General features: G+C 34.0%; 1 protein-coding gene across 1 annotated transcript; it reads right to left on the bottom strand.

The window, feature by feature from the left end:
• Window positions 1–12,886: 12,886 nt before the first annotated feature.
• On the bottom strand, window positions 12,887–13,591 carry LOC131024729 (agglutinin-2-like). Its single transcript, XM_057954267.1, has one exon. The coding sequence runs from the start codon at window positions 13,589–13,591 to the stop codon at window positions 12,887–12,889; it is 705 nt and encodes a 234-aa protein (XP_057810250.1).
• Between the last annotated feature and the right edge of the window lie 205 nt (window positions 13,592–13,796).

Genomic DNA, 13,796 nt, shown 5'->3' with positions numbered 1-13,796 from the left:
TAAAAGGGAATCTATATGTGTATAATGATTTATATGATGAATGAGATCATGTTTGAGTATTTGAGTAATTTTGAGCACGAAAATGAGAAGAGAATTTTAATGATGCGTTCGTTGAAATGTTTTACTTAAGATTTGAGGTTATGATGTAAGAAGAGAGTCAAGATTGAGTATGATGAGTATTATAATGTGCTTGAATGTTTTCAAGTGCTATATGTGTTTAAAATGAGCTTTGATTGGTTTTCATTGAAGGATGTTGGGTTGAGCATTTAAGAGTTTGAGATGAGATTTTGGTGAATTTCGTAGGCCTATTGACCTACTGTGATCGATGGTTTTTAGATGTCTAATAGCTTTGAAAATTTTATAGCAAATCCCTACATGAGTCTTAAGCACACCGATAAAATTTCAAGTCATTTGGACTTCGTTTACTAATTTTTATAAAATACAAAACCTAAACTGCACATTACTACCGAGAATTTCAGAGAACAGGAGAAAGAGTCATTCATTTCAGTGGCTTCCTGTGTGATCTAGATTTCAAAATTTTTATGATATTAACCTTATTGGGTTATCTATATATCTACCAAAGTTGAGCCCAGTTTGACAACGTTTACTATTTTTCAAAAATCCAAGTTTTAGATTGCTCAAAACTGCCGAATATGGTAGACTGTAGTAAAACAGTCATATCTCCTACAATACTTGGAGTTTTTGACTCTACTTTTTTTTTTATATGAAACTAGACTCGAAGACCTTTCTTTTGGTATGAGTCTCGAGTCCAGGAGGTGTCGGAGTCAGAACAGGTTAGATTTTGAAGTTGAGTCAGTGTAAAAACAAAGCATGTTTTGATAATGTTTGATTGTGTTTTTTTTCTTATGGGCCTTAGGTGCTTGTGTTGTCTATGTGTTTGAATGAGATTAGACGAGCCTTATATGAGAGACAAATCGAGACTTGGAACCATGATTTTCTTGAAACCTATCCTTGAACTTAAGGATTTGAGATGAGTGGAGAGTTTATATAGAGTTGAGTAAGGAGATAGAATATGAGATAGAGCATAAGTTTCCTTTCATGTCTCTAATAATCATAAGTTTTTGATGTCGAGTCTAGAATAGTATCTCTAGACTTCTAAGAATGTCAGTAACCCTCAGCTCGCAGTCACACTGCCGCAACAAAGGTACAATAATAGTTTCAAAAATATACATATATGTATTTCAGATGTTATGAAAGTTTTTCAAGAAAATGTGCGCCTTATGTTTACAATGCTATGTGAATGCTTTTTGTCGTGTTTGGGACTACCCGAACCCATAACGACTCAATGAATGTATTTCGTGTTTGGGACAACCCGAGCCCTTAACGAATCAATGTATGTATGTATGTATGGTCCAGTTAGATTCCTTGAATCTTTCCGGCATAAGCAAAGTTTTCATGAAAGGGACATTAAATGTCCATATATGTTAAGGTTTCAAAAGAAACAGAAGTATGTATGTATGAAAGAATGAGAAAGCTTTATGTTGTCGTTTTAGGCTAGCTGCCTATACGATTAGAATGATGGGTCCTCTTACAAACCGTTTGAGTACCACCCAAGAATGCTTTGAGAATGTTAATCGTGATAGCACCGCTTGATCGATTTAAGTAAAGACTGGTAAGATAGAAATGTTTAACATAGAGATGTTACAACATAGAGGCAATGCCTTAAGACTAAGGATTCATTTGAACTATTTCAATAGCGGTGAGATTAAATTTTTACATAAGAACTTATGTTGCTTGTGATTATGATGTTAGTCGTGATAGCTTGGCTAGAACAACATAGAATGGACTTTCATGGTATCAATAACTTATGATGAAATACTTATTAGTAAGTGTTTTAAGTTAGAAGTTGACTTAGAGCTTTATAAGAGATAAGAAGTTGACATGATTGGGGGCGAAGCTCCCATTTGACTGAGTGATTCATCGTGCTGGGTCTGGTCAGCCCATATAACTAAGATCTCGGTGATTGTCAATTAGGATTTTGATCCTGAATAGGGCGTCATCCCAATGTATAGACTCACACTATGTAGTTGTCACAATAAGATCTTATTTTACCACGATAAGCACAGTAATGACTAGAATGACTTAGTTTGCTGTCAATTCTCAAAGTACTAGAAGGTGATATTCTCACAGTTAGAAAGATACACTAAGCATCAACCTATCTTTTGACCGATAGTTGGTAGAAACAAAGCAACTTCTGGAATCCCAAGTGGAGAACCAGGGCAGATAACTAGTATGATAGGATTTTCAACAAAATGTCAGGACGTGCTCCAAATGTGGTGGACACTTATGAGAAACGCGTGAAGGAGTTCGCAAACGAATGGCGTCATGAGATATTCAATTCCCCTACCAAGCCAAAGAAATATTACGTAGGAGCAACCAACGAGCAAGACTCTCACCATCGAATCACTGCTACCAAGGGAGAATGGGAAGACTCCGACACAATCTGGATATACACCACCTCAAGATGTGGTGAAGGAAAGAAAATGGAATGAAGAAAACAACAGAAAATTTGAGAATAGAAAAAGAACTTTAGTATAAGACTTAAGATCCAACCCAGCCTCAGAGCCAACAACCTCACACTAGAAGGGTGATTGTTTCGGCTAAAGTGTCAAAAGCTCCATCAATAGGAATGTTCAAAGGAAGCAAGTATTTGTTTTAAACTTCAGAGAACTTGAGCACTATGTCTCATTAGCCCCAAAGTTGAATTACTCGAATTATGACTTAGAACTCGTTGTGGTTGTGCACGTGTTGGAAATTTGGAGATACTATCTCTACGAAGTTAAGTGTGAGGTCCTTATAGCTGACAAGAATTTGAAGTGCTTTTTCGAGCAAAGAGATTTCAATGTAAGACAACAGAGACGATTCGAATTAGTGAAGAATTATGATGGTACCATCAATTGGAAATTAAGATAAGATGTTTCACCACTAAATATAAAGTACTGATTGGTGATTGCCTTATTCGGTTTAGTAATTGTTCACCATCCGGAGACAATATCAAGCTGTGTAGTTGCATCAATAGTTAAGTGTGAATTGCAAGAAAGGATTATGAAAGCACGAAATGAAAATGGATATTGGTGAGAAAATGTGTCTCACCTCAAGAATAAGAAAAAAACGAAAGGATTCACGAAAGTCAGGAATAGTGCACTAATGGTTAGTGGAGGATTGTGTATGTATACACTGAATATTACGTCTCGCAGTTAAGAAAAGTATGTGATTAAGAAAGATGAGATAGTCCAATTAAGCTCAAGGCTTAAGTTATGAAGAGAAATCAGTTTAGTGACTAGATTGTAAGGTTCAAGTGTTACGAGGCAATAATATTGTTCTCGTCATGTAGTGGAACCATCACAGGATGGAAAAGGCTACAAAAGAGATGAATGAAACGAATGACTAGTATCACAAGCTAGAATACCAGGTATGCAAATTTCGGGACGAAATTTATTTTAAGGGGGGTAGTATGTAATGCCCCGCTCTTTTAAATATATATTAGATTAAACATGTGCATTAGTTATAAATTCTTTTAATTATTTATTGTGACTATTTTATTCAGATAATATTATTTCAGCAAAAGTCTGTATAAGAGATACAGAGCTGCGATTTAATATTCAATCATGAATCAAACCAATAATTAAATTATTGGTTTAGCTACACGTTTGAGACCTTGCATTACCAGTTGATTGATTTAATCAATAGTATTAGAAATTTTAGATTTATAACCGATTTCATAAATCGTGTTATTTAAATCGAATTGTTAGAATTATAACTTGAGCGTATGTGAATAATAATTTTATTATTACATGTTATGTGTGTTTAGTATTAAGTCGTGAATTAATTCCGACTTTCACGTATTAAATCCCAAGATTGAGAATTTAATTTATATAAATACGACGAGTATTTATTAAACGAGAATTTGGAGAATTATTACAGAAACAAGTACGAACTATGAGAAATTAGATCACGATAAATAGTCGAATCACTACACTAATACACCAAACCAAAGAAAAAAATTCATCTGCAATCTAGAGAGAGATAGTAGCAGGTGAAGGGTTGGGAGAGAAGGTGAATAGTGAAGTACTGTTCAAGTGAATAGTGAAGTACTGTTCAAGTGAATAGTGACAGTCGCGAATAGTGAAGTACTGTTCAAGTGAATAGTGAAATTATTTGCAGATTTCTGACTTCAAAGATTTGCAGATTTCTAGCAAATCTTATTTTTTTTTTCAAAAGTGTAGATTTGCAGCTGACTTTCCTTCCAACTCCCCTCCAAACTGAACTACACGACAGCAAATCTATTCTTGCTGTTGGTCAAATGGGCTAGCACATAGGCTACTATTCACAGCTCTTGCCATTTCCATGCATTTACGGCAAATAATCTCATTGTCAAAAGTTGATGCATTGTTTTCAACTAATAATCTCATTGTCAAAAGTTGATGCATTGTTTTCAACTATTACTGCCATTGTCTTCAACTATTACGGCTAAGTTTGCCTATAAATTGAGCTTGCAGCAACATTTCATTATTCACCACCTCTCCCACAATTTCACTCACCCCATTCTCCCAAGAAGTAGAAGGTTCACTCTTTATCTCATCAGCCAAAGTCCTCCTTCATCCCACACAACACTCTCTCGCCAAGAAAAAAAACTCAGATTCCATATTTTAGATTCAAGAACCAAGCTTCATACTTTTAAGCTCAAGTGAGCTCCCTTCGCTGGACCGTTTATTCGCCGACCGGTCACTAGGCTCTGAACCGAGAACGTGTACTCGTTCCTCCATCTTCAGGCTACCAAACCCAACAATCGAAAGGCCGAAACCTTCTCTATATTTTCCCGACCAAAGGCCACAATATCCTTCGGAGGCCAACGTCGAATTCCCGACTTAGCCACCGGCCAACTTACGGCTTTCGTTTCTCACTATCCTTACGACGAAAAAGGATCGAGAAACCACCGTTGTGTAGCCTGATCTACCTCGCACGAGGAAGACTAAGTCGTAGACCTTCGCGGCTAAACACCATAGCGGAACGACGACCAGAAAAACCCCCGGCGAACAACTTCCATTAGTGCTCACTTGGACAAGGGTAAGTTGACGCCCTTATTTCAATGCATTCCCGTTTCTGTTATATTATGGGAAATTTCTGGGGTATAGATGGGAGTGTGGTGAATATTTTTACAAAGTTTCATGTTATTTGAACTTCGTTTACTACCCTTTTAAAATTTGAGAAGTCTACTGTCAGTATCTGCTGAAACTGTCGTGAGGCAGATGATTAGGTTAATTATTTCAGTAACCATATGTTGATATTTAACTCTCAAATTTTTATTGTATGAAGATATATGTGTTAGATATCTGCATATAAAAGTTGAGGTTATTCCGGTAACGTTTGCTATTTTTTCAAAAATCTGGACTTTCAGTTGGCAGAAACTGCCGAATCTGGTAGGCGATGGGAAAATCGCTATATCTCTTAAACTACTTGGAGTTTTTCAACACACTTTTTTTTCAATTAAACTAGACTCAAAGAGGTTTCTATTGATATAAAATTCGACTTCATACGAGTTCGGAGTAAAAGCAGTTTATTAGTTGAAATTGAATCTATACAGTTTTGTTGAGATGGAAATGATTCAAAATAATTCCTATTAAGAATTTTAAAGTTTTATTGTTGATAAAATATCACTTTTAGTTTATAAATGAGCTATTGATGTGTGTATATATATATATATATATATATATATATATATATATATATATATATATATTGGTGATTGACATTATTAAATGGGGAAAAGGAAAACGTTTTATGTTTATAGAATTATTCTTTATTTATAATAGATAAATAAATGAATAATATAAAATGGAATTTCCTACATCCTCAAAGGTACATGAAGTATTTTGATAAAGGAAGAACGATTGTATATGAGTTAGATATAGTCGTTTAAGGAAATATGGGTAGTTAGAGAAATGAGTGAATAGTGATTCACTGCATTTGTTGTTATCTTTTCTATTATTCACTCGAACACATGTTTTCGTGTTATTAAAGGTTCAAATAAACAAAAGCGTCTGAGTAACCTATCGCGCTAAGGAAAGAGAATCATTGTCTTAAGTAGCAAAACACTGCAATCAGGTGGGCATTACTTTTACTATACGTATATAGAGATCCCCTGCGTGTCGTAGGCCTCTTATACGAATGAATGCATGAGATGATCTAACTGTTAATTTCAGTTTCATATATATCAAATGAGTTTAAATGTTACGTTCAAGCAAGTTATTTCATGACAAAATCTTTGAGTTAAAGTTATTTCAACTATTGTCTTGCCATAAAATGTTTCAATTTTAGTATGATATCTATCTGCTTTGGCTTTGCCAATGATGCAATCGAATTCGGGTCCTGAGCAGTTGATAGCTATCCTGCCAGGGCTAGTGTACACCAGTGACCGTGAGTCATCTAGCGGGTTGGCCGGTCAAGTGACCGTGAGAGGTGGCCACCTCTCCGGCACACAGTTCCAGATATGATAGATTACAAGAGAACTTAGTCTGCAGACGAACTTTAAGAATCACAAATGAACTTAGTAAGCTTGGGCCTTTTTAGCGAAAAACTCCCTTGCTGTACTGTTTATGATGGCATGACAATTTACAGTTTTGAAGCATGTATTTTTATACCTAGGCATACGTGCCCACTGAGTGCTTTTGTACTCAGCCCTGCATATGTTTTCTAAATGTGCAGGTTGAGCTGATGTGATGATGGTGCTGCAATGAGCGGAGTCTCCAGGGTTGTTAATAAATAGTTAACCTGTCTAGAATATGTCTTCATACATATGTCTAGCTACTTTCCGCTGCAAGATGTTGTTGATGTTATAGTATGTTATGTCATACTTTGAGTCTTAAGAGAATGGTTTCATATGATGTATAACTTGATTAATGATATTAATTAAGTTTTATGCTGTCTTTCATAGACTATTTTCAATTGAGTATTCATGAATAAAAATGACGAGTTTTATTAAGATGAGTAAGTGTTACGGCTATAAATGACGCCCCTTTTCTTCCCCTTCTTCTTTAACCCCATCCCTAGTCGTAGATCACTCGGCTTAACTATCCTTAGTTAGGGCGGGCTGTGACAGAGTTATCCGAACTTACTAGTTATTTGAGTCTATACGACTAAACTTCTGTTATATTATAAATATTCCTTTTGTTAAATGATGAAATGTGATCCTTTCTTGTTTGATTATTCCCCTTTCTACCCCGCTTCTAATCTCCCTCCATTAGTCATGGTTTCCCCGGCTTAATTATCCTTAATTAGGCTCGGTCGTGACAGTATTTTTTTAAGTTTTTATTTGAGTGGGTAAATTTTAAGTTTACTAAAAAAAGTGGCTACTTTTATATATTGACTCTATTTTTTATCATTTAATTTCACTTTAATTAGCTAATAATAGGTTGTAAATTAAAAGTAATGCTATATACTTTTTAAAAAATTTAATTTTTTCAAATAAAAATTAAGTATAATTCCTAGTATTATAATAAATTTTATTTTTATAAAAAATATTTTTAAAATAATAGATATATGAGTGGGACATAATGCCACACATGAAATTATGGGACACTGGATCTCATCCCCCCTAAGCCCGGCTGGGATCCTCTGTCCCACAATTTAGTGTGTATCACTCGTAATTTTTTTATTTTACAATTATTTTTTATAAAAATAAAAATTATTATTATATTATGAACTCTAATTAATATTTATAACTAAAAATTAAAATTTTAAAAAATTATATATCCTAACTTTGAATTTATTAACCCAAATAATCTATTATTAGTTCAAATAAATATAAAAAATAATTACTCCCTCCGTCCCAATAAACATGGCCACATTCTTTTCGTCCCAGAAAATAAGAAGAAGACATCCCCAATCATCAAAATCAAACAAGAGAAGATCTAAAATTCGTCTTGCTCCGTATTTAGATAAGCTAGGATGTTTATCGTAGAATTTTTTCCATTTTTATTTAGTGGTATCTTATGAATACTACTTTATTGCATTTAAATTTATTCATTAATAGTTGCATTGATTCCTTTTTTAAATTACAATTATAGTAAAATGAATTCATACAAATATTCAAAACTATATAAAAATATCTATGAATTTTATTTACATAGTAAAAATCAAATTAATAAAAAAAATACAAATATTCAAAATTATATAATAATATTTATCAATTATATTTACATAATACAAAAACACACGTGTTTAACGTGCATCGCACGTTCTTACTGCTAGTATATATAAAAGTAAAATAAGCTCTGTCCTACGTGGCGTAATAGAATCACTCTATTCTAATTTTCCTCAATTCTCATTCATTCTTATTTTTTCTAAATTTTTAATCAACAAATTTCTATATATCTAATTTCGAACCTATAATTTCTTATGCATTAATTATATCTCAACCATAAAGTCAAATTATACACATTATAAATACTGAATCTATTAATTCAGTTAGTGATACCAATTAAACATACGTTTAGAATCTTTTAATTTTTAATTTATTTATTGTTATATATTTTTTTCTTCCAGTTCCTTATAGTTATATATTTTTAAATTTTATTTATTATTATAATTTCATTAAAGGTAAAATATTATATTCAAACAAAAAATAATTATAATAATTTTTTATTATTTTTGCAGCTAACATCAGTCTTTTGTTAAACAAAATGGTTATTTACATGTAAAATATATATATATATATATATAGGGAGAGGTTCAAATAAGAACCACTAAATAAAATTAGAACGGAGAACCATTTTAAGCCATTCGATCATCAAGATCTACGGTGGATGCATCATCTTGGTGGATGAATGCAGATCCTAGGTTCGAATCCTGAAGGGAGCAAAATTTTTATTATTTTCGGATGCATTAAATTTAATAGCGAATGCATTAATTTATATAGCAGATGCATTGATTTTAATGGTTCTTATGTTCTCACGATAAGTGTGGTTCTCATTATAACCACACCCTATATATATATATATATATATATATATATATATATATATATATATTTCATAAAATATTTATTTTAGGCCTATTTCAAATAAATATTACATCCTTTTATTTTAACACAATTTTATTAGATGCTCTCTTTAGTGAAAAGAAATTTATGAAATAAAAAATAAATTGAATATTAATCACAAAAAATTATTTTTTAATAGAGAAAAATATTAATATTTCACAGTAATCATATATGATCTTATTAATATTTGGTTGTATATCATTAAATACTAACTATTGGACCCATATATTTACTTGACATGAAAGTGGCGCGAATGTATCTATGATCTATGGTTTATAGTTTTGATTTATATATTATATTGTTCTAATGACTTTTATTAAATAGATTTGCAGTTACAGATGACCAATTAAAAAATCTAGCATTGGTTGCCTATAGCTAATTCCACCAGTTTAGTCAATTTTCCTGGCATGTCATTACCAAACGAAACTGTCATATCTAATTTAGAAAATCTACTGATATTGGAAGAGATGTCTTACAACATAGAAGAAATGAAAGAAGAGCACGTTGATTGATTTGTGATTGATTTGTGCTAGTTGATTGAATTGTTCTTGTTATGATTATCAATTGGCCATTGATTTATCTGGTAAACAATGAATGAGATCGAGAAATGAATTTGTTGTTGGATCATGGTTTAATCAACGTTAGATTTGATCGGAAACGTGTAATCTAATGGATTTGTTAATACAAATTAATTAATTTGCCTAGTCTCATTGCTGGAAAGGCACGAGAATGAACTGATGATTCCTACTATACATCCATTTATTAGTCTTGATGGAATACCCATTCTCACGAACATGGGATTAGTCATTCCTCCCATTCCTCTTAGTGTTGCTTATTCCCATGCACATGGAATTAGCCAAAAATAAAATTTTATTTCTTTCCTAATGAAACTATTTTAACTTAGTTTTTTGTTTCAATATTTATAATTTTTCTTGAGACTTATTTATTTATTTATAATTTCTTAGACATTATAATCGGTTCATTGATTTCAAAAGCAATGCTACGTGGCTTTTTATGGTAGCAAATTGGATTTTTTTAAAAATTAATAAGCAAATTGGATTTGTTAAATATTAAAAGTTGGCGGTTTTTAATATTAGCAAGAGAAGCGCGTACGTATTTTGTGGATCTCGTAAAAGTTTACTAGTATGATCAAATACTTTTACAAGATCAATTATAAGAAATCCATGGTGTATTTAAACAGTAAAAATAATAAACAATTTCCTAACATTGACAATATTGAGTTGTTACAAATAAAAGACAAAAGTTTAAAAGAGTTTGTTTTCAGCACCCCTAATGCCCTCCTAAATCCGCCCCAATATATAAAATGACAAAACTGGGATAATATATAAAAATATAAATTATATAGAAAATAGAAAAATCTTTCAATTCCAACCTTTCAACATTATCTTCCTAAAAAAAATAGTACTTTTATTTTTTAATCCCGTTTCCAGAATTAATTATTTCAAAAACAAGTACTAAATTTGATGATTAATTGTGTGAACATTCAACAAAATGACCGAAAACCGGCAGCTAGATGCATTGAAGAATAGGAATTAAATTAATCATAGTCATACAATATAATTAAAAAAACAAAATGTCCACATAATTCCTTATCTTTCTCAAGAGAGAGAATGTGGTAGTGAAGTTGCTATAATTCCACATAAAAAAACAAAATGTACACAAATCTACGTACGTAGTTAATTAGATTAGATGTCACAAAGCATTTAAAATTTAATAATTATGACATCATCAATTTGACGTTTGCAATGACCTCAAAAGATCATCTACTACTACTAGCTAGATATAAAATATACATTTAATTTAATTATCTACTAAGGCAAAATGCTTTAAGAGGTCCTTGTACTTATAATTTTGTTTCATTAAGTCCTATAAGTACTAATATTTTTTTTCAAAATCCCTTTAATTTTATATTGCGTATCATTTGGTCCTTTTTAACTGATTTATATAATCCTTTATGTTTTCTATTATTTAAATATCATCAATTATTTTGAACCTTTGCGGTGTGTTTGTCTCCCTGGGGAAGTGAGCGTCCACTTGGTAGATTAGTTCCTTCGGCTTCGACTCGTTGAAGTTGAAGCCGAATTGGGTGGGTGACGACGCCATAGATGGATAGATAGATAGATAGATATATTTGCTTTGAGATTGGGTGAATAGAGCATGCAAGGCTCTCTTGTATTTATACTAGCTAGTCTTTTTTTTTTTTTTTTATCAGGCAAAAAGAATTAGATTTATAGATAAAGTGGTACCAGGGGTACCCTGAAGAGAAAGATTACAGAAGATAGAGAAGGAAAGGGAAATCAACAAGAGTTACAGATCAGGGAGGCACAAATACAAAGCACAGCACTAATCCATTAGCTTGACCATACTGCACCATCGCCTAAAATCCACTGTAGAAATCGGACATTTGAATGCCCATTCTTGATGGAATGCCCATTCTCACGAACATGGGATTAGTCATTCCTCCCATCCCTCTTAGTATTGCTTATTCCCATGCACATGGAATTAGCCAAAAATAAAATTTTATTTCTTTCCTAATGAAACTATTTTAACTTAGTTTTTGTTTCAACAATTTTTTTATTATTTTTTTATTATTAGGGGTAGTTGCCTGTAAATCCATAACGTATACACGGAATTGGTTTTTGCACCTAATTTTATTTTTCTACTTTTAAATACATAACTTTTCGTTTTTGTCTCGAATTTGTCCGGTGATCGATTTTTTCTCACGCCGGCGCCAAAATTGACACTGTGATAGCCGAAATTGCCACTGTGGCAGCCGAAATATCCCCCCGTGTTGCCCTAATGACCTTAACCCACAAGAGGTTTCTTTCAGTTAAAAACCTCCAAATCCATTTTGACATAAGTGCAACGTTGAACCATTCGAGGTTCTTGACGCCCAGACCCCCCGAGCTGATGCTTGCACACAGCTCCTCCCACCTAACCCAATGGATCCGACCCCCCCAACAGAAACTTACAACAAAGGGATCGAATGTCAGCCAACACACATTTGGGAATCAAAGCAAAAGATAGTTGATAAATCGGCAAGGAGAAAAGATAACTTTGTGGAAAAGAAAAGCTATGTTATTTTAGTTCAAAGCAATTACAACGGAAGGGAGCAGCTTATATATTGCTGCAACAACCAACTCACGCATGAAGCGTCAGCTCAACAGAAAAGGAAGCAAAACAAAATTAACTAGTTTATTCTCATGCATGCACACCATCATGCACACGCATTTACTCTATTTTTATTCTCAATATCCCACTTGCACGAATATCATGTTGCCTCTTATTAAGCTATTTTACATGTTCAGCAATACCACTTCCAGTTTTATTTAGATTGATGTTCGCTCCTGCTTGATGAAATGCTTCAATGACAATTACTTTTTTATTGTGAGAACTCTGCACTGAACCTACAAATTAAGTTTTTTACAGTGGGCCTATAAACAATTCACAATTATTTTGGTTGAGTGCACCTACTTATACACTCAGTGTAACTAGCTACTTTATATGTTCAGTGCTGAGTTCTAACGGTTCTCACAATAATAAATTTTATTTGAAATTATATATTAAGCAATATATCCAGAAAAATTTAAGAATCGAAGAGAAATAATAAAATTGAAAGAAAAAAACTATTTCATTCATATTTCAATCCATACACACACAAGAGTAGAGTAGTCGATCGATCGGTAGTCCTTATTACACACTCATACACAAAATCACACACAAACACAAACACAATGGAAATGGACTTAATTGAAGAAGATGATACGATCGCAAATTCAGACGAATGGAATCTATGCTCCATTCTTAATCGAAAGCTGAGTGGAAGTCCCAGAAAGCGACGTCCTGTTTGGCGACGAAATCGCCGGTGGAGGCGGCGAGGCCGACTTGAACCTCCCCAGGAAGAACATCGCTCAAGTCGCACATGTAGCTGACCACATCGGTCTGTGTGCCGTCGGTGACGAGGGCGGAGATGACTTGAGTGGCGGCGACGTAGGTGATCTTCAAGGTCACCTCCTTCCCGATGAACGACTTCGGAATCTGAACGACTGCCTCGGAAGCCCTAGCTTCAATGTTGATCCCGACGTGTGGAAAATCCGGGTCCCACTCGGGGTTGCGGAAGATGTCGAACTCCACGGCAAACACTTTGGGGTTGTCGGGCGCGTAGATTCCGAGGTTGCCACCATCGGGGTCGCTCGGGAAGGTGTGGTCGGCACGGACCATGAAGAAGACGAGGCCGTCGGCCGGGATATCGTTGGAGGACCTAGGTTTCACGATGAATTTCACGGTGGTTTCGAAGTGGGCTTTCTCCGCCCCTATCCAGAGTTGCACCAGATCGCGGTGGATGACTCGGCCGTAGCTGTGCTCCACCTGGTTCGTGAGGCGGAGGTTGGTGGTGTCCGTCGGCATGTAGGCGTCGCCTTGGTAGATCAGGTCCGACTCTTTCGAGCCGTCGAATTCGTAGGTGAAGTCGGTTTTTCGGGAGGTTTTCTTCATTGAGTGGCTCGCCATGGCTAGCTAGCTAGGGTTTCTTGAAGATAATAGTACTAATGGTTTTTGCTTTGGGGTGTGGTGGATAGAGAATGTGAGGTTGCCTTGTATTTATACTATAGTTTACACTCATCTATTGCGGGGCCTTGAATAGCTTGCTAATTTTTATGGTTTTTATACTATAATATATATTAGGGTCAATGGTAGTTTCTAACTACTTTTGAAA

The sequence above is a fragment of the Salvia miltiorrhiza genome, chromosome 5, assembly GCF_028751815.1.
Source record: "Salvia miltiorrhiza cultivar Shanhuang (shh) chromosome 5, IMPLAD_Smil_shh, whole genome shotgun sequence".
NCBI lineage: Eukaryota > Viridiplantae > Streptophyta > Magnoliopsida > Lamiales > Lamiaceae > Salvia > Salvia miltiorrhiza.
This window is presented reverse-complemented; position numbering and strand designations above follow the sequence as displayed.

Bases quoted from the DNA above. Each gene is read 5' to 3' on its own strand.
- LOC131024729 (XM_057954267.1), bottom strand. From the start codon at position 13,591: ATGGCGAGCCACTCAATGAAGAAAACCTCCCGAAAAACCGACTTCACC.